This window comes from Pteropus vampyrus, unplaced genomic scaffold (genome assembly GCF_000151845.1).
Source record: "Pteropus vampyrus isolate Shadow unplaced genomic scaffold, Pvam_2.0 Scaffold68, whole genome shotgun sequence".
Lineage (NCBI taxonomy): Eukaryota > Metazoa > Chordata > Mammalia > Chiroptera > Pteropodidae > Pteropus > Pteropus vampyrus.
The window spans coordinates 3,634,738-3,654,487 of record NW_011888849.1 but is presented as its reverse complement, the minus strand read 5'-3'; the positions used below and the strand labels follow the sequence as shown (position 1 = coordinate 3,654,487).

The 19,750-nt window shown below is 31.8% G+C and overlaps 1 protein-coding gene across 3 annotated transcripts in view; it reads left to right on the top strand.

Moving 5' to 3' along the window:
• Positions 1-24: 24 nt before the first annotated feature.
• The window catches only part of KIF20B (kinesin family member 20B), a 70,004-nt gene continuing 50,278 nt past the window's right edge, over positions 25-19,750 (top strand). For all 3 annotated transcript variants that reach the window (XR_002780746.1, XM_011361593.2, XM_011361592.2), the window contains exons 1-13: positions 25-171; positions 3,274-3,421; positions 11,461-11,547; positions 11,660-11,776; positions 12,300-12,438; positions 12,976-13,160; positions 14,801-14,837; positions 15,306-15,533; positions 16,482-16,593; positions 17,484-17,555; positions 17,641-17,787; positions 18,477-18,639; positions 19,187-19,474. Coding sequence is in view for 2 of the 3 variants with exons in the window: in XM_011361593.2 (XP_011359895.1) it covers positions 3,275-3,421; positions 11,461-11,547; positions 11,660-11,776; positions 12,300-12,438; positions 12,976-13,160; positions 14,801-14,837; positions 15,306-15,533; positions 16,482-16,593; positions 17,484-17,555; positions 17,641-17,787; positions 18,477-18,639; positions 19,187-19,474 (1,722 nt within the window). In the remaining variant the exon portion in view is untranslated. The remainder of the gene's footprint in view (positions 172-3,273; positions 3,422-11,460; positions 11,548-11,659; positions 11,777-12,299; positions 12,439-12,975; positions 13,161-14,800; positions 14,838-15,305; positions 15,534-16,481; positions 16,594-17,483; positions 17,556-17,640; positions 17,788-18,476; positions 18,640-19,186; positions 19,475-19,750) is intronic.

Sequence of the window (19,750 nt, the reverse complement as noted above, 5' to 3'; positions counted from 1 at the left end):
AGCGCGAGCCTGCTGCGCTTCCCAGCGTCGTTCCGGAAGCTCCGCCCACTCCCAGCGTTCCGTGCGGAGCCCTGGCCGCCATTGTTTGAATTTGAAAACTACAAGTTGGTAGTTCTACAAGGTGCTACAAGGTGCTGTTCACAGGTCGGGCAGGCCAGGCAACGTTTGCAGGTGAGGAGGTGGTCCGGGTGGTGGTGCGAAAGAGGGAGTGGCTGACTGCGCGCATACCAGGCCCGAGACGGGGAAACGGTTGTGGCAGTGAGCACTTTCCCAGGGGGGTTCGTGATGACCCAGAGGGTTACTCTCAGGAACTGGGCTGCAGAGCGATGGGAGCGCCTAGGGCACCTGGTTCGCATTGGATTGTTGAGCCGTATTACCTTGGTTGGGGTTTAAATTTCGTGTTCACCGTATATTAGCTGAGTGATGCAAGGCAGTGTGTTTAATCTTTCTGATTAAGAAAGGTAAAACGATAGTGTGTAAAGTTGTTAGGAAGGTGCCAGTGTGTAGTAGGCACTGAATGTTTTCAATCATTAATATTTTTATTATTGTTCTGCTTTTGTTGAGGGGTAGGCCTCTATTGCCAAACTTATTTTCCTGAATCTCCGAGGCGAGTACTTTGCTTGGCAGGTGACATGGCCTGTTGTGGCCGTCTGTGCCCCCAGTTTAGAAGGTTTCTACCATCTTATTTCACCTCCTGCTTCAGTGATTCATGCCTGGTACAACTCTAATATTCCTTGCTGAAGGACTAGTTGACACAAGTTCATGACTTAAGCAGTCTTTGCCTAAGGTGATCAAATTCAGGTTTGCTTTTGTTTTTAAAACAAGGTAGCATGTTTACCTAGAAGCAGCGTAGCAGTGCATGTTTTATTAGCTGTCTAAGACCTAACACTGCAGATTCCAAAATAATATAAAGGACTCATCAATTCGTTAATGAAGACTTTTTTTCAGGCTGTATTTTGTTTTGTTGGTGATACTCAGAAACCTCATTCAGTAGCAGATTTTAAAAATTTTTTGCTAGTCTTCAACCATGGAATCTCACTGGAGAGAAGATAAAGATTCAGTTTCTCTGTCATGGCTGCAGCCTTGAGATGAGAAATGAGATCTTGAACCCTACTATTGCTAAAGATAAGATCACTAAAAGAGTAGTACCAATTTTTTATTTTTTTTATAGAGGATTTTATTATTATATAAGCCACTATATAGGGAATTTTTATCACTCTTACATTTCCGAATGTGTTGTAGGGGATACAAAGTTATATAAAACGAGGTCCTTGCCCTCAAGAAATTTCTAGTCTAGTTAGGGAGACCACACGTAACTAGAAGTTAATTAAAAGTACAGGAAGTAATAGTATACCTCAACAATTTTATAATTGTTAAGAGACAGTTTAATCAATGAAAACAGCATATGAACAAATACAATTTACTATAACCTTTTTTTTTAGGTACAAATATTCTTTTTAATTTAGTAATTTTATAAAATCACATTTTTGGGGGGAGGGGAGAACATTAATTGAAGGCAAAGAACGAAGCTTACCTTCAAGTTTTTTGGGCATTTCCATGAAATCTTAGTTATGAAATGTCAAGCCAGTACTTTATGTTTTTGTAACGTTTCCCCTGTTGTTCTAGTTCAGTGGTTATTTTTTACTCTATCAGATACTCGTTTTTTAATTTTCACCCATAAATTGCATATTTGAAATATTATATCAAACTGCATTAAGTAATTTCCCCACTTTCATTACATTACTGATTATACAATAAAAACAAAAGCAATAAAGGTGTTAAATTTGTCTGTATGATTGGTTGATCCTGTAGTTTACTTGGCTTTGTTGAAGGTAAAGGTATAATTTCTTCATTTTTTTTTTTTTGCAATTTAGAAAAAACAAAAACCAAAAACAACCTTGTTGTATTGAGTTTTGGGGTTTCACGGTTTATCAAGGAAAAAGATATGACCACGAAGTGGCAAGAGCACACGTGAGAGTTTTATAAGGGTAGCACTTTCACAGGATTTACATGCAAGAGAAGTTCCCCACAGCATGAAACCTTTGAGACTAGGGTGAAGGACCACCACCCAGAAGGGGAAGAGGGCAGTAGAGCTCGGAGTAGGGAGAGGAGACTCAGGGGACTCAAGGTGTCTTAAGTGATATTACTGAGCAGCACAAGATAGAGTTCCTGGGTCAGAAAGGGCAGCAGTGGCTTAGGGTCTTGATAGTTATCTGTGGCTAGCAAATGTTGGATTCAGTTTCGTGAGATGTGCAAAGGAGTTAGGTTATAAATGGCTAAACATAAGCTAATCTGAGCTATATTAAAAACAAAAGGATGTGTAAAAATTTAGGTTTGGCACCTCAGTGGGCTTTTGAACTAATATTCCTGGCCTGCTGTGGAGAAGTGAACAATGTAAGGCCAAAATACAGGGGCCATTTTTGGCTTGTTTATGTAACACCTGTGGATGCCCATTACTACTTTCCTGAGCCAGGAACCTGAGTTTGGGGGTCACTGTTCTGGATATTTCACAGTATTGTCAAAGAACAGTAGAAAACTCTCTTCTTCCCTGGTATTATGCACCTAGTAAATTCTTAGTAAATATTTGAATGTTAATATTTTTTTCAGTTAAGGTTACCCCTATTTACCTTTAAGTTTAGTGACTTGATGTTTCACTTGGTTGTAATATTTCACTGATGCATTATTCCATATTCACCTTTAGTTTTTAAGATTTATTATGTGTCAGGTACTGTTTTGAATATGTTCACATACATTATTTCCCTTTTCACTTGCATTATTTAGACGGATTCAATTGAAAATGTCCAGGTAACTTAGTTTAACTCCTAAATCCTAAAACATTACAAAGTCTGTAAGTAACATTCTTCAGAAGACACCAAATAACTAAAATAACACAAGGTTATAATTTACTCTACCCTTACTATTTGATTTAAGAGAGGATTTCAGGCAGAAACATAAATGTTTTATATTGTCTTACTTTATGGATTACCTTAACTCATGAAGTCTTTTTGAATCAATCCATAGGTTAGATCATAAGAATAATAGTGGTAGGCTATGTCCAATAGTATTTGATAGCATGTGTAATAATTTCATCTTTTATTCTTTCCATGGGTCATCATGTTATAGATTAAGCGGTCCAATGTTTTCCTTCTCTGGAAATCTAGTTATGTGTGTGGGGGGGAAAAGTATTGGACTAGATTCAGACTTTTTACACTCTAAGTGGCTTACATGCTGATTTATTAAGGATGTCTAAAGAAGTTGCTATTATTCTTGCAGAATGGAATCTAATTTAAATCAAGATGGAGTGCCTAGACCATCATATGTTTTTAGTGCTGACCCAGTTGCAAGGCCTTCGGAAATAAATTTTGACAGCGTCAAGCTTGATCTCTCTCGTGAATTTTCTTTAGTTGCTTCAACCACTGAGGTAAGTACAAGAAAATTATTATGATTATATGTTTGAGTGGAAATGTATATGGCGCACACACACTTGCAGACAGGTCTTGCTAGACCAGAGCTTTCCAAACTTGTGGGTTTAAGGCAACCTTTTGAAGGGGACCAAAGTTTTGCTATCTCAAGATGAGCCTTTTGAGATATTGATTTTAAGCTGATTATTAAGAAACAAAAGGCTCAGAATCTTTGACCCTTTAACTTTTCTGCCTAAGATAATTCAGATGGAGAGCCTGCTTTAGGAAGGGAATCTTAGCATATTTACCTTAAGGATTTCACTTTAGCCTAATTTGAATTAAGTATGGTAGACAGGAAGAATCAATCAGGGGTCTGTTAGATAGAGCCCCTTGTGCCCCATTTTTTCTGGGTTTGCATAGCAAGAATTTATTTGCTGCATGTGTTCTGCTCTTTTGCCTGTTTCTCCTTTGAAATCTCTGTCCCCCTTCTTTTTCCATGATGGCATATAAGCCTGAACAACCCAATGCCTCTTTGGGGTTTTCATATTCTTATGGACCTTCAAATGTATGTTTGTATAATGAACTTTGGACATTTTCTCCTGTCAGTCTGTCTCTGTTAATTTTATTTTTAGCCCTGTTAGAAGAACTTAGAAGGTAGGGAGAAAATTTTCTTTTTAGCGCCCACACTTCTTATCTCAGTAATTTTTTATGATGCTTTAAATACATAACAGTTTCTTTTAAAGTAATAAGTCCAAACAACTTAATAACTATGACCTAACCTATAGGCATTTGAAAAAAAAATTAAGTAAAAAAATATTTTGATTTCATTCTTCACTTACCATAGTTAATATGACATGCGCCTTCTAGGCACCACATAATTTCTCAAGCTTTGGAATCATAGACATTGCCCCCCTCATTCCTTGTTCCTCATTGTTTCGGTGTAGTACTTTTTATCATAGTAATCACTGAAAAATCTGTCTTCACAAAGATATGACCTAAAATAAAATAGTGTGATCCATATTGACACTATGAACTACTTTGAGCTAATAGTTCATGGTGTCAACATATGTCAGGTGCTGTTTTTACCTTCTCAAAAATGTAAAATATTCCACAGTGCCCCTAAGAATTTCAGGCCTTAGTTTAAAAAAATTATACAGATTTTTAAAAGGTAAAATAACTTGGTAATATTTAACTCATTTTCTGTTTAGAAAAAATAAGTGCAACTTGCTGCCATCTTTAATTTGATTTTATATAAATCTGCTCTTTGAGGCTGAACAAATCTGACTGGTTTTCAGTCTGGAAATAAAATATAAAACCTGCTCTTGGAATTATTTCTAAACAGAACTTGTCCCTAATCCTATCGTAACAGAAATGTATATATAAATCAAATGAATCTTCGAGAATGACGTTAACATCACATGTAGCAATGCTGTGTCTTCTAGGATTTGATATTTTCAGTGATTGAGAATTACTGTGTTTTGTAAATGGAAAAACCACTACTAAAAATGGAATGCTATAAATAGAATGATATCATTTGTTTCCAAAGACTATGGATATACTAGAGTGATGCAAAAATAATAATAAAAATAAGCTATTTTGTGGCAGACTTTGGGGGGGGTGAGGTTAAGACAGTAATCTGTGAGTTATCTCGGGGTAAACACTGCAGCCCCAAGCGCCACCAGCAAGTATTCTCAGGGCAAATGGGAAATGAGTTAAGTAAAAGTCCTACTACCCTATCTACTACTACTGCAGGGTTTGCTATGTGTCTTCGTAGACTTTTTCTTGTACGTTTAGTCTTCGGTTTATTTATGTTCAGTTTTTACTTTTTAGATTGTTAATTTTGATACTTTAGAGAGAGGGACTAACCCAGTTAATAGTGATGGAAGTGGAAAGGGGAGTATAGGGTATGTAGATAAAAGAATAATATTTAATACCTATCATGTGCAAGCCTTTTTCACTTTGGTTCATTCAATCATGAAGAAAAGAGGAAGGGATAAGTGCCTCTTGGTATATAATGGAATCATATTTATGTAGTCTTTTGTGTCTTCTTTCACTTTATGCAAAGGTCGATAAACTGGTCTCTTTTTGTATTGCCTATTGTAGTGCTTGCAAGCTAAGAATAGTTTTTACAGTTTTAAATGTTTGAAGAAAAAGAATAATATTTGATGACATGAAAATTATATGCTTTTTAAACTTTGCTATCCATAAAGTTTTGTTAGTTAGCATCATACTCATTGGTTTATTTTCTAGGTCTGCTTTTGCACTCATATGGCAGAGTTGAGTAGTTTTGGCAGACTGTAGGGCCTCTATAGCCTAAAATATTAACTATCTAGCTCTTTACAGAAAAAATTTACTGACCCCTGACTTAGCATGATATTTTTGAGATTGATCATGCATCACATATCAATAATTTGTTAGTTTTTATTGCTAAGTTCATGCATCACATATCAATAATTTGTTAGTTTTTTTTGCTAAGTTCATTGTGTAGATATGTCACATTTCCATTACATTACAATTTGATGGACATTGGGTGGTTTCCATTTTAGAGACCTTACAAATAATGCTGCTGTAAATGTTCAGTGCAAGACTTTCTGTGAATTTGTGTTTTCTTTTGTCTTGGTTAAATACTTAGGAATAGAAATTGTGGGTCAAATGGTAAGTACATATTTGAATTCATAAGAAATTGTCAAACTTTTTCCCAAAGTGTCTGTACCAACACCTGCAATGCAGATTTCAGTTCCTCCACCTTTTTGCCAACACTTGGTAATTGTGAGTGTGTAGTATGTAGTAGTAAACTTATTGTGTTTTTAGTTTGCATTTTCCTAATGAGCACTTTTTCAAGTAATTCTTGGTCATTACTGTGCCTTCTTTTGTAAAATGTCTTCAAATCATTTCTCCATTTAAAAAAATTAGATTGTGTTATAATTGATCTCTGAGGAGTTTTTATATATAATAAATACATATTCTTTATCAGACAATGGTGTCTTGTTTAGTAGTGTTTTTTTTTCCCCCTCTGGAAACTGTTATAGTTGTTTTAATGGTTATATTTTGTTATCCATCTTGAATTAGTTTTTGTGTATAGTCGATATAGGGATTCACATTGATTTTCTTTTTTTAACTTTCATTTACTTAGTTATTTCAGCATTATAAGACTTTCTCCTGTTAAATTGTTTTAATGCCAATCGACTGTCAAATAACTATGTGTGGATCTATTTTGGAATTGTTCTCTTCCATTGACTTGGCTATTCTTATAACTATACTGCCTTATTTCTGTAGTGCTATAGTAATTCTTGAAATAAGATTGTGTGAATTCTCCAACTTAGCTTTTTAAGGAATATTTTGGCTTTTCTAGGTTCTTTGCATATTCATAAATTTTAGAATTGACTTACCAGTTTTTGCAAAATAGTCTAAATAGTCTATGGAGATATCTGACTGGGATTGTATTGAATCTATGAATCAATTTGGAGAGAACTGACATTTTAATTGAGTATTTTAATCCATGAACATGGTACATTTCTCCATTTATTTAGGTCTTTAAAGTCTTTGCAGTGTTTTAGAGAGGACTTTTATGTCTTTTGTTAAATATATTCATAAACATTTTATGATATTTGATGTGTTGTAAATTATATTTTAATAGCTTTATTGCAGTCTAATTAGATAAACTGCACATACTTGAATTATAAAGTTTTACAAGTTTTGACATATTCATAAGACCATCACTACAATCAGTGAATATTTCCATCACCCATAGGTTTCTCTGTATCTCCTTGTAATCCCTCTCACATCACAGTTCCAAATAACTACTATAATCAGTGTTCTGTCAGTATTCATTAGTTTGCACTTTCTAGAATTTTATTTAAATGGAATCGTAAAGTTATGTGCCCTTTTTTGGGCGGGGGGATCTACTTTCATTTACTTGGTATAATTATTTTTAGTTTCATGCACGTTGTGTGTAAAAGTAGGTCATTTCTTTTTATTGTTCATGGTATGGATGTGCTGCAATTTGTTTATCCATTCACTTGCTGATGGACATTTGTGTTTACAGTTTTTGGCTATTACAAACAAAGCTGTGAGTGTTTGTGTGCAAATCTTTGTATGGACATATATTTCCTTTTTTTTTTTTTTTCTTGGCTGAATACCTAAAGATGGAATGGCAGGATCATTTTTAAGAAAACACCAAAGTGGTAATAGTATTTTACATTCTCCACAGCAGTAAATGAGAGTTCTAGTTCCTCCACATCCTCACCAACACTTGATGTAGTCAATATTGATTGATTGACTGTCTGACTGGCTTTATTGACTTTTATTTTTTAGAGCTATATAATGTTCACAGCAAAATTGAGCAGAAGGTCTTTTCGTGGCTTAATAGCTCATATCTTTTTAGCACTGAATAATGTTCCATTGTCTATACCACAGTTTATTCATTCATCTGTTGAAGGACATCTTGGTTGCTTTCAAGTTTTGTCAGTTATGATGAAAGCTGAAATAAATATCTGCAGGTTTTTGTGTGGCCATAAGTTTTCAGTTCCTTTGGGTGAATACCAAGGACCACGATTGCTGGATTATTTGGCAAGATTAGTTTTGTAAGTAACTGCTAAACTATCTTCTAAAGTGACTGTACCATTATACATTCCCACCAGCAACATATGACAGTTCTTGTTCGACATCCTCACCTTCATTTGGTTTTCAGTTCCAGATTTTGATCATTCTAATAGGTATGTAATGTATATCATTTTAATTTGCATTTCCTTGTTGACATACATTGGGGAACATCTTTTCATATGCTTGTTTGCCATCCGTATATCTTATTTGATAAGGTATCTATGGAGATCTTTTGCCTATTTTGAAATCAGGTTGTTGTTTTCTTATTGTTGAGTTTTAAGAGTTCTTTATATATTTTGGATAGCAGTTCTTTATTTGATATGTCGTTTGCACATATTTTCTACTAGTCTGAGGCTTGTTTTTTCATGCTCTTGTCAATGTCTTTCACAGAACAGAATATTTTAATTTTGGTGAAGTTCAGCTTGTCAATTTTTGATTTCATGCATTGTGCCTTTGGTGTTGAATCTAAAAAGTCATTGCCAAACCTAAGGTCATCGAGATTTTCTAGGACTTTCATAGTTTTGCATTTCGCATTTAGGTTTGTATCCATTTTGAGTTAATTTTTGTGAAGGGTGTAAGATCTGTGTCTAGATTTTTTTGCATATGGATTTCAAATTGTTCCAGCACCATTTGTTGGAAAGACTGTCTGCTCCAGTGTATTGCCTTTGCTTCTTTTATAAAGGTCACTTGTCTGTAGTCATGGGGATCTATTTCTGGGCTCTCTGTTGTGTTCCTTTGATTCTGTTCTTTTGCCAGCACAACACCATCTTGATTACTGTAGCTCTTTAGTGTGTCTTGAAATCAAGTAGTATCAGTCTTCCAACTATTTTCTTCTCTTGCAATTTTATATTGGTTATTCTGGGTAGTCGTTTAATTTTAGCCATTCTAATAGGTATGTATTGGTATCAAATTATTATTTGCATTTACCTAATAATTGATGATGTTTAATGTGTTTTCATGTGCTTGTCTGCCATTTGTGTATCATCTTTGGTGAAGTGTCAATTTAAATCTTTTGCCTATTTTTAAAAATTGGCTTGTTTTCTTACTATTGAATTTTAATTGTTTTTTATATTTTCCTGATACAACTGTTTATCAGCTATATCCTTTGCAATTATTTTCTCCCAGTTCATGGCTTGTCTTTCATCCCTTCATGTTTTTTGAAGAGCAGAAGTTTTTAATTTTGATGAAGTCCATTTTATCTGTTTATTCTTAGTAGGGATTGTGCTTTGGTGTCATATCTAAGAAATCTTTGCCTAACTCAAGACTAAAAAGATTTTTTAAATTTTCTTTTAGAAGTTTTATAGTTTTAGTTTTATGTTTAGTAGGTCTATGATCCATTTTGAGTTAATTTTTATATACAGTGTGAGATGTGAATCCAATTTTTTTTATGCCTGTGGATATTGTTGTTCCAGCACAATTTGCTGAAAAAGATGTTCTTTCTGTACTGCATGTCCTTTGCACCTTTGTCATAAATCAGATGTCCTTATACGTGGGGGTTTATTTCTTAATACTCTATTATGTTTCATCAATCTGTTTGTCTTTCTGCTAATACTCCACAGTTTTGATTATTGTAGCTCTAAAATAAATGTTGAAATAAGATAGTGTTAGCCCACCAAATTTCTTTTTCAGAGTTGTTTCGATTATTCTAGGTACTCTGCATTTCTGTGTGAATTTTTAAATGAGCTTGTTAATTGCTACCCACCCCTTCACCCCTACCCCTGCCAAAGCTTCTGAGATTTTGATAGTAATTGCATTGAATCTGTAGAAGAGCTTGTAGAAAATTGACATCTTAACAATATTGAGTCTAGCAAACAGTGAACAAAGGTGTATCTCTATTTATTTTGGTCTCTAATATCTCTGAGCAGTATTTTGTAGTTTCCAGTGTACAGGTCTTTTGTATCTTTTGTCAGATTTATCCCTAAATATTTCATAATTTTTGATGCTATTGCAAATGGTATTGCTTTTAAAATTGATTTAGACTATTCTCAGTATGTAGAAAAACAATTGATTTTGCATATTAATCTTGTATCTTGCTTCATTGCTAAATAAACTTGATTTAATAGTTCTAATAACATTTTTGTAGATTCTGTAGGATTTTTTTATGTAGATGTTCATGTTGTTTGTGAATAAACATCGTTTTCTTTCTTTACAATCTGGATGGATGCCTTTTTCCTTTCTTTTCTCTCCACTTTCCTCTCCTTTTATTTTTCCTGATTACATTAGCTAAAATCTCTAATACAATGTTGAGCAGAAGTGGTGAGAGCAGAAACTTGTTATTCATCTTGCTACTCAGATTCAGTTTTCCACCTTTAAATATGATGTTAGCTGTAGGTTTTTTGAAAATGCTCTTTATCAGGTTAAGGAAGTTCTCGTCTATTCCAATTTGCTGAGAATTCTTATGAATGAATGTTGAATACATGTCAAATTCAAGTCATCAATCAAATGCTTATTTTTGCATCTGTTAGAGATAAAAGTTTCTTTTCGTTTATTCTTTTAATGAAGATAATTAACCTAATGGATTTTTGAATGCTAAATTGACCTTGCATTCTTACAGTAAACCACTTTTTGTTAGGATATATTATCCTGTTTTATATATTGGCTAATATTTTATTAGGGAATTCTCGCATCCATCTTAATTAGGAATATTGTTCTGTAATTTTTTCTAATGGCATCTTCATCAGGTTGTGGTTTCAAAGTTGTCAAACTCAAAATTAGTTTAAAAAGTTTCCTTTATCTTTATAAAGAGATTATTGACAATTTGTGTTATATCCTTTAATATTTGAGACAATTTATCAATGAATTACCAAGGCTTGGAGTTTTTTGTGGGACTATTTTGTTTGAATGTAAATTGAATTTTTTTAATAGATAAAGGGTTATTCAGATTTTCTAGTTCTTGCCTGTTTTTACTAAGTTGTGTTTTTCAAGTAATTGTTTCGAGTAATTGTTATGAGATATATTCTTTTTACTTTTTAAAATATTTAAAACATTTCTTTAAAATTATTTTTAAAAATAAACTAGGTTCATTTCTTCCCCAAAGGAAACAGTAAAGAGAATACTATACAGCAAAATATTCTAAATTCATAATGGAATTGAGCATTTGTGTTAATAGACTATTCTGGTTATTTGTGATTTATTCTAGAGTTTATGTTTTACTGCCTTAGAGCCCTGTTATTTGTATTTAGCTATAAAGTGTAGGATTTTATGGAAAAGAAACTTAAAGTATAAATATAGAAGGTAGAGGAAAGTGAATTTTAGTGTTTTTTTTAAAAAGATTTTTTTTCTTATAATAGGGTTAAAAACAGAAGAATCACTGTTCACTTAGTGGTTCTGTATAATCTCAGATTGTTATGTAACAATTAGATATATTAAAGAAAGATCATCTCTGAAAAGCCACATTTTGTATTTTTTTTTATATTTTATATTTTTTAAATAGAGCTTTTCTGGTCTTTATTTTTAGGCAAACATTTTGGAATCCAAAGATTATCTCCAAGTTTTTCTTCGAATAAGACCATTCACACAGTCAGAAAAAGAACATGAATCTGAGGTTTGTGTTAAATTTAATTGGGTTTTAATATTTTACCTTCATTAAACAGACAAAATACCATTGTTTTTATTTATTTATTGTAGGATTATTCTTGTTTGTTTGTTTGTTCTAGGGCTGTGTGTATATGATGGATTCACAGACTGTTCTGCTGAAAGATCCTCAAAGTATAGTTGCTCGATTAAGTGAGAAAACCTCTGGGCAGATGGTACAGAAATTCAGGTTTTCTAAGGTAAAGTACCCTTGTGAAACTGAAGATTTTTCTCTTAAGAAAAAGAGACTTAGGCTAAATTGCTACATAATCGTATATAGCTATACATATATCTTGTCCTTATGGAACTTAGATCTTAGGTACTAGTACTTTTTTCTCAAGAGTCAGACTCAAATTTCAGGTCTGTAAATATATATTGGAAGTGAATAAATCACAATATAGTTATGTTTTCCAATTATAATTGATATTCAATATTTATATTGGTTTCAGGTGCAATATAATTCTTAAATTTTTTTTTATAAGAAAGATTCTTTTTCAGAATTTAGATGAAAATTTGTTTGGCTCAGTTATTTCTATCTTGAGAACTTTATGAGAGTAGATAAACTCAAGTGTGTCTGTGGGAGTTGGGGATGTGGCACCTATTTTAAGAATGAATCTCATAAAATGATCAAAAAGTTTTTTAAAACATGAGAGAGAGTAGAACTCATTGGGAATATTAACTTGAATTTTCTAAAAAGATTTGTTTAAAAAAATGCTTACTTAGGTTTTTGGCCCAGAAACTACACAGAAGGAATTCTTCCAGGGTTGCATTATGCAGCCAGTGAAAGACCTCTTGAAAGGACAGAGTCGGCTGATTTTTACTTATGGGCTAACCAATTCAGGAAAAACATATACATTTCAAGGTAAAATGTTTTATTTTTGCTGAAAAGGAGAAAGGCACTAATCACTTATTTTCATAATACTTGCATGTAGTAATGTTTCTATTACCTAGTACATTTGCTCCATTTTTTTTAATAGTAATAGCATAATTGAATTTATTGTTGATGGCTTTTAATTTACATTGATTTAATTCATTTGCGAAACTGCTTTACCCATATGGTAGAGAATTAGGTGATAAAAATTCAGAAAAAGGATTGATGTGACATAGTGAGTTAAGCATGGATAACCAAAGAAACACTTTATATTTAATTTTACTTCTATACTTGGTGATTATGGGTGATTGCAAATCTCTGGCCTAATCTGAATGTAAAACTTCAGGTTTTGCATCAAAATAATAGTTGATAAAATGTCCATGAAGACTAGAGTAATAAACTGAGTAATCCTTCAACTTCTCTCTTGAGTTAGCTGTTTACTCTTGCATGTAAAAGAAACCTTGGTAGTCCAGGGACATTTTTGCTTTCCTAATACTCTGAGAATATAAAACAAAAGTTCTTTCACAGGCACAGAAGAAAATATTGGCATTCTGCCTCGAACTTTGAATGTGTTATTTGATAGTCTTCAGGAGAGACTTTATACAAAAATGAACCTTAAACCACATAGATCCAGAGAATACTTACGGTTATCACCAGAACAAGAGAAAGAAGAAGTTGCTAGCAAAAGTGCATTGCTTCGGCAAGTTAAGGAGGTAGGAAGTATTTTAGTATGTAAAAAAAATATATAAACCTTGACTTTTTGTAAACTCTTTAGTTTGTTTCAGCCCATGTTCGAACAATGGTGGTGGTAGTGGTAGTCTTTAAAAGGTTGTGTGAAGACATCTCTTCTTATTTTATATTGTACAAATAGCAGAAATGTTTAAACGAAATAAATGTAAATGGTTTTTTGGTTGTTGTAAACAGCATTGTACTTTATGTAATGGTTTAAAATTTTTTTAAATTGTAAAACATGTATATACAATCTAAACAAGAGAATGTGAAAAATAAAAAAATAAAAAGTGAAAATTTATTATAATTTCATTTCTGAAGAGAAAACCCCCATTAACAGATTGGAAAGTATCCTTTATGATTTTTTTTTTTTTATACAGAGCATTCTATATATGCACACACAAACAACAATCATATGTAGTTGCATTTATCTTCTTCATATCTTTATATGTATCATACAGTCTTTTAAACAAAATTGAGATTTTACTATATGTACCTTCTGTTCTATAATTTGCTCTTTCATTTAGCACATTTTAAGTCTCTTAATTCATCTCATATAATGTATTTACCTCTTTTCTTAAAATTGGTTTTTCATGAAAAAAATTTGAAATAAGGTTATAATTGTCTATTCCTCCTATTCCTTCTGGATTTTTTATTATGTTTTCTGATATTTATCCTATTCAAGATTGTTAAAAACTATTAACAGTTTTTATAAAAATTTTTTGATTATTGGTGAAGATTTTTTAAAGACATTTAGAAATCAGGGTCTCAAGTTAGTAAAAAGTTGTTGATTAGTGGAGTTCAAAGTTCAGAGTCCATGATTATGATCGCTGAAAGTAAAATGAGTATTTTGTAAAAAATTATGGAGATTGGTGGATAATTACATAGATAATACATAGAGAAAATTAGTCATTAATAACGAAAAAAATTTTCCCAACAGGTTATCTAGTTAAAACAAATTATTATTTTGCCTATGACATTTAAGATGTTAAAATAACGAGATACTCATTTTCATACATTGATTTTAAGCGTGTTTCTAGAAAGTAATTTGCCAATACTATTAAGAGTGAGAACTTAAAATTTTCTAATACTTTGTTGTCTACCTAAGATTTAGGTATATGTCGTAAGGAAATAATTAGAATGCAGAAGAACAAAATAATATTTTAAGATGTTTATCTTAGTATTATTTTTACTGATAAACCCTTGTAAATGATCTAAATTTTCACTAATAGGGGAATAATTAAGTTAGTTCACATTTATTCAGTTATATAGCCACCAAATGTTTATTAATAAATTTTAATTATAGAGAGGATAAACTTAACAGTGTAATAAGTCTGGAGTAAAGAATAGGGGGAAATATACTGAAATATTAGTAGTGATTGCCTCTGAGTGTCAGGAATTATATATGATGATATATTTTTTAATACTCTTCTGTAGTTTTCCAAAGTTTTATTATGAAAATGTATTATTTAACTAGAAAAAAAAATTAGTAGACAGAGGTCATTGAATAGAGTAGATGAAAGTCTGTGATTTGATTTTCATTATTTGGATAGGTAATTAATATATTGGTTATTTAAGCTTAACTAAAATGGTTTTTAACTTTTAAAAAATCTTTCTTTTTCAGGTTGTTATACAAAATGACAGTTATGATACTCTTTATGGTAAGGTTTCCTTTCTCACTCACCTTTAAATTGTCGATTATATGAAATGCATTTGAAAAACTTTTAATTTTTGAATCACACCTTGGAATTTAATTTCTTTAATAACATAGTATTATTTGGGAAATGGTACATAGCTATGTAATGTCAGTTATTATAAAGTTTTATTTACATTAAATATCGCAGATATCCCTTTAACTGATTGTATCTTTTATGTTGAATTAAATGTCATTTACATTTAATTTCAGTTTAGTTCATTAGTATATTTTCAAAAAGAAAAAATAAGAAGAAGACAAACTTTGGTTATTTAACGCATATTTTTTACATCTGCTTTGCTTCAAAAAGTGTTTAACATAGCTGGTCAAAAGATTAAGGGTACTTAGTTTTTTCAAGTCTAGGAGTCTTGATCTGTCTTGTCTCATTTTTAGTCACTTGCTTAATTTAGTGATTATCCTTTTTTATTTTTTGTAGGAAATTTAACAAACTCTTTGAATATGACAGAGTTTGAAGAATCCATGAAAGATTGTAAACAAGCTAGCTTGAATATGGATAATAATATAAAATTTTCTCTGTGGGTTTCTTTCTTTGAGATTTATAATGAATTTATTTATGACTTGTTTGTTCCTGTGTCATCCAAGTTCCAAAAGAGAAAGATGCTACGCCTTTCCCAAGATGTAAAGGGCTATTCTTTTATAAAAGGTATACTAATGAATGAGTGCGTTTTATTTTATTGCTCTGAAGTTCTTTCTAGGCTTTGTTATAGCTATAGGAAAGCAAACTAGAAAATGAAAAATTTATTACTATTATTAATATCAATATAAGTGAAGTTTGTGCTTTGGAAGTATGTTTTGCTATGTTAATTAAACCTGAATATAAAGGGGTCTATTTTTGTATACATTGTGTTTACTCGAGTATCATTCATTGAATTTTGAGAGATGGGAAAAGCGGTGTGCCATTGATATTCACATTATTCTGGTGCTTTGTAACTGTCCCAACTTTGGAGTTGTGGAAATGTTTTTGTCCTTCCACAGTGATGTCTTTTCAAGCTTTTTAAACCATTACTCACAGTAGATAATACATACATGTTAATAACATTATCTCCTAATATCTGTGTATGTATATATATGTATGTATGTTTACAACTCAAAAGTCCCTTACTACAAGGAATGTACTTTGATGTTTTCTATATTCTACATCATTTTTACAAAATGCTGGTTATGACTGCGTAAATCTGATTTGATAATTCCCTAATGAATTGAATCTGCAGTGTCTCACAGCTAGGTAATTTTGCAGATTTAATCTGTACCGTGTTTTGTTTTTTTCTTTCTTTTTTTCTGGATGTCTAATTCTAACAAATCTTACCTGTTTATAATTTTCTCTTTGGCTGACTCTGTAGAAGAACATTTACTTTGTGTGTTTATGTGACTTAACTACTGGAAAATTATTAAAATATCCTTTTTTGTGTATACCTCTTTTCTAGTGGAATATAGAATAGCTAGCTGAGTTGACTTCATCTAGAGCATGTTATTAAAAGAAAGATTTCATTATATGTCTTTGAGAAAAAAAGATTATAAATCTTCAATGAGATTACATTGTACAATAAATACTGTGTTTTTTAAAATTGATATGTATACTTTTTATTTAAAGATCTACAGTGGATTCAGGTAGCTGATTCCAAAGAAGCATATAGACTTTTAAAACTAGGAATAAAGCACCAGAGTGTTGCCTTCACAAAACTGAACAATGCTTCTAGTAGAAGGTAAGGAGTCAACCCTATGGTATAAGCCTGAAGCACTCAGAGTATTCTGTGCTATTTTAAGTACGACTAATTTATAATTACAGTAGGTTTTCTGATAAGTTAAATCAATTCATAAGCATGAAAACATTCTATAAACTGAAGAACATTAAACACATGACTATCAGGACTATTGCTCTAAGAAAAGATTTACTAATTTGCATGAAGTCTCAGGTATTTTTATTCTCTCTTTATATGACTAAGCTCAATATGTTAAGAGTTGCCAATGATAGTGGACTTCTGTGTCTTTTCCACTTAACTCATGAACACAAACACCATATGCATACTGTTAAGACAGAATCTCAAGGGGTTAAGAAAAAGGATGTTTTATGAAAGGGATTAAGGAGTGAGAGACAAGGAAGTAAGTTTAAGCAGTGAGAGATTTAAAACAGATTTTCTCTTAAGGGGAAAAGAGCCCTGTCCCCCATAATTGATATGACACGAGGATAATATATAATTTAAATAAACCTATATTTAGGCCAGATGTGTGCTTTGCTTGAGTTATATATTCAGAGAATATTAGCTGTACATAGTATTATTTTAACTAATAATATGATCTTTGCAGCAAATTGAGACTATTATAAACGATTCCTTTAGTACAAATTGGGATGTTAAGAAGAGTTGGTTTGAGGGATTTGGAGCTAAATGAAAGGTATGATATTCTTTTAGAAAGGAATATAGTTGACAGTGGCACACTGGATTAAGTACCTGACAGCTATTTGGCAAATACATTGCTGGAGCTTTGGCTGGTATTAGGATATAAATAGATGTCGATTTAGATGCTCGTGTCTCTTATTTAGAGTGCAGAAATTAAAAATGAAAGATAACATTTGATGTTTGTATATTTCTTTTAGTCACAGCATATTCACTATTAGAATTCTACAGATTGAAGATTCTGAAATGCCTCGTGTAGTGCGAGTCAGTGAGTAAGTTGAACATTCTTCAGCTTGTAATTATTTTGAATTGTTTGTTTTTGAAGAACTTCTCAAGTTTTTTTGTTTGTTTATTCAGATTATCTTTATGTGATCTTGCTGGTTCGGAACGAAGCATGAAGACGCAGAATGAAGGTGAAAGGTTAAGAGAAACTGGGAACATCAATACTTCTTTATTGACTCTAGGAAAGTGTATTAATGTTTTGAAGAACAGTGAAAAGTCAAAGTAAGTGTTGCTGAAGATATTATTTGCATATTAAGTATTTAAACTTTCACCTTTGCTAGTTTTAGAAAGTTCTTTTTTGTTTTTAACCTGCTTTTTGTGTAATGACTACGGATTACGGTGAAAATACTCAGAGATCTTGGGTTTTTAAAAGATGATTGAAATAAAAAACAGTATCATTTGATGACAGTGACTCAAAAAGTAACCACAGTATTTTCCATAGCAAATATATATCAACAGACACTTTCCATAATAAACTTACCATGATGCTGGTTTAGCATCTGAAATCACTTTATCCTTACTAGTGCAATGTGTTCTAGATGTGATAGATTTCTGCATTAATTAGCATTTTAGACTGAGTAAATTAGAAATCAGCTTTCATCATTTCTAATTGTGTTTTATGGCATATATTGTATAACTGTTCTACACTAGAGAACACAACCCAGTTCACTGTGGTTTTCTTAACATTTTGCCTAATGGGTTATTATTACGAGTATTATTATTAGTAGCAGTAATGTTTAAAGAAAACAACATAAATAAACAGAAAAATTACTGTTACAAGTGGAACTAATCACTAATTTAGAATTTAAGTCCATGATAGCTAGATTAATTATTTCTTTGTAAAATTTATCAGCATTCTGATTTCATGAGATTTCTTTTAACTTACGATCATTTGAATATTTTTTCCATAGGTTTCATCAGCATGTGCCTTTCCGGGAAAGTAAACTGACCCACTATTTTCAAAGTTTTTTTAATGGTAAAGGAAAAATATGTATGATTGTCAACATCAGCCAGTGTTGTTTTGCCTATGATGAAACACTCAATGTGTTGAAGTTCTCAGCCATTGCACAAAAAGTAAATATTTTCAAACTTCTGCAGAGTTTATTAAGTATCTTATTAGAATATTAATGATTTTTTTTCTTGGAGAAGATAATACATTTTGCATTTATAACTGAAACTTAAGAAATAATTGAAAATTGAAAATGTGAACATTTGACCAAGTAGGAGAACATGGGAAAAGATGGAAAGTTACCCCTGTAGTATTGAAATGACCTCAGTATTAAATGTTAACAATAGATACCTGTCACAAATTACGAGTACTGTTCTTCCAATAGATTGTCTACTTTTCCATTCTGGTTCATTTGGTTGCTAATTGGGTAGCCCCCTGCTAAGGATAGTACTAAGAACTTAACCCCAAAATTTTCCTATAGTATACATGCGTAATTAGCTTTTTTGTTATTGTAATGTTCATTTAAGGATGCTGATTCCTTTTTGAATGTTTGTTTACATAGGTTTTATTTTAAACACTTAAATTGTCATTTGACTTACATGTATAAAATTATTTTTAAGTAGACAGTTCTTGCCTTTTCCGTTTTAAAAGTCACATTGGATATTTTAATAGGTTGGTGTTCCAGACATTTTAAATTCCTCTCAGGAGAAGACATTTGGACCTGTCAGACCTTCTCAAGATATATCACCAGATATCAATAATTCAGTTAAAACATTAAATGTAAAAAGATCTACAATTTCATGGGAAAGTAGCCTGGAAGATCTGGTGGAAGACGAAGACTTGATTGAGGATCTCGAAGAAGCTAAAGAAAAACAAAATGTGGAAACCGAACTTACTGATGAAGATCTAGATATAACATTAGAGGAAGATAAGGCTTTCATTAGCCGTGAGGAGAAGAGAGTATGTATTAAGAACTCATACTTCTAAACTTGGTTTCTAATTCTGAAGTTAAGGTTAACAGTTCTTAAGACTCCCTCTTGTCCAATTTTTTTAAACAACACACTAAATTTTTTATATCTCAACTTCATACTTTGAGAAATTTCAAACCGACAGGAATAGTACAATGAATACCCATTTACACTTAACCTGGATTTGCCATTTGTTAACATTTTACTATATTTCCTTTAGTATTCTTTCTATGAGTATTTGAATACACTGTAGACATAATGACACCTT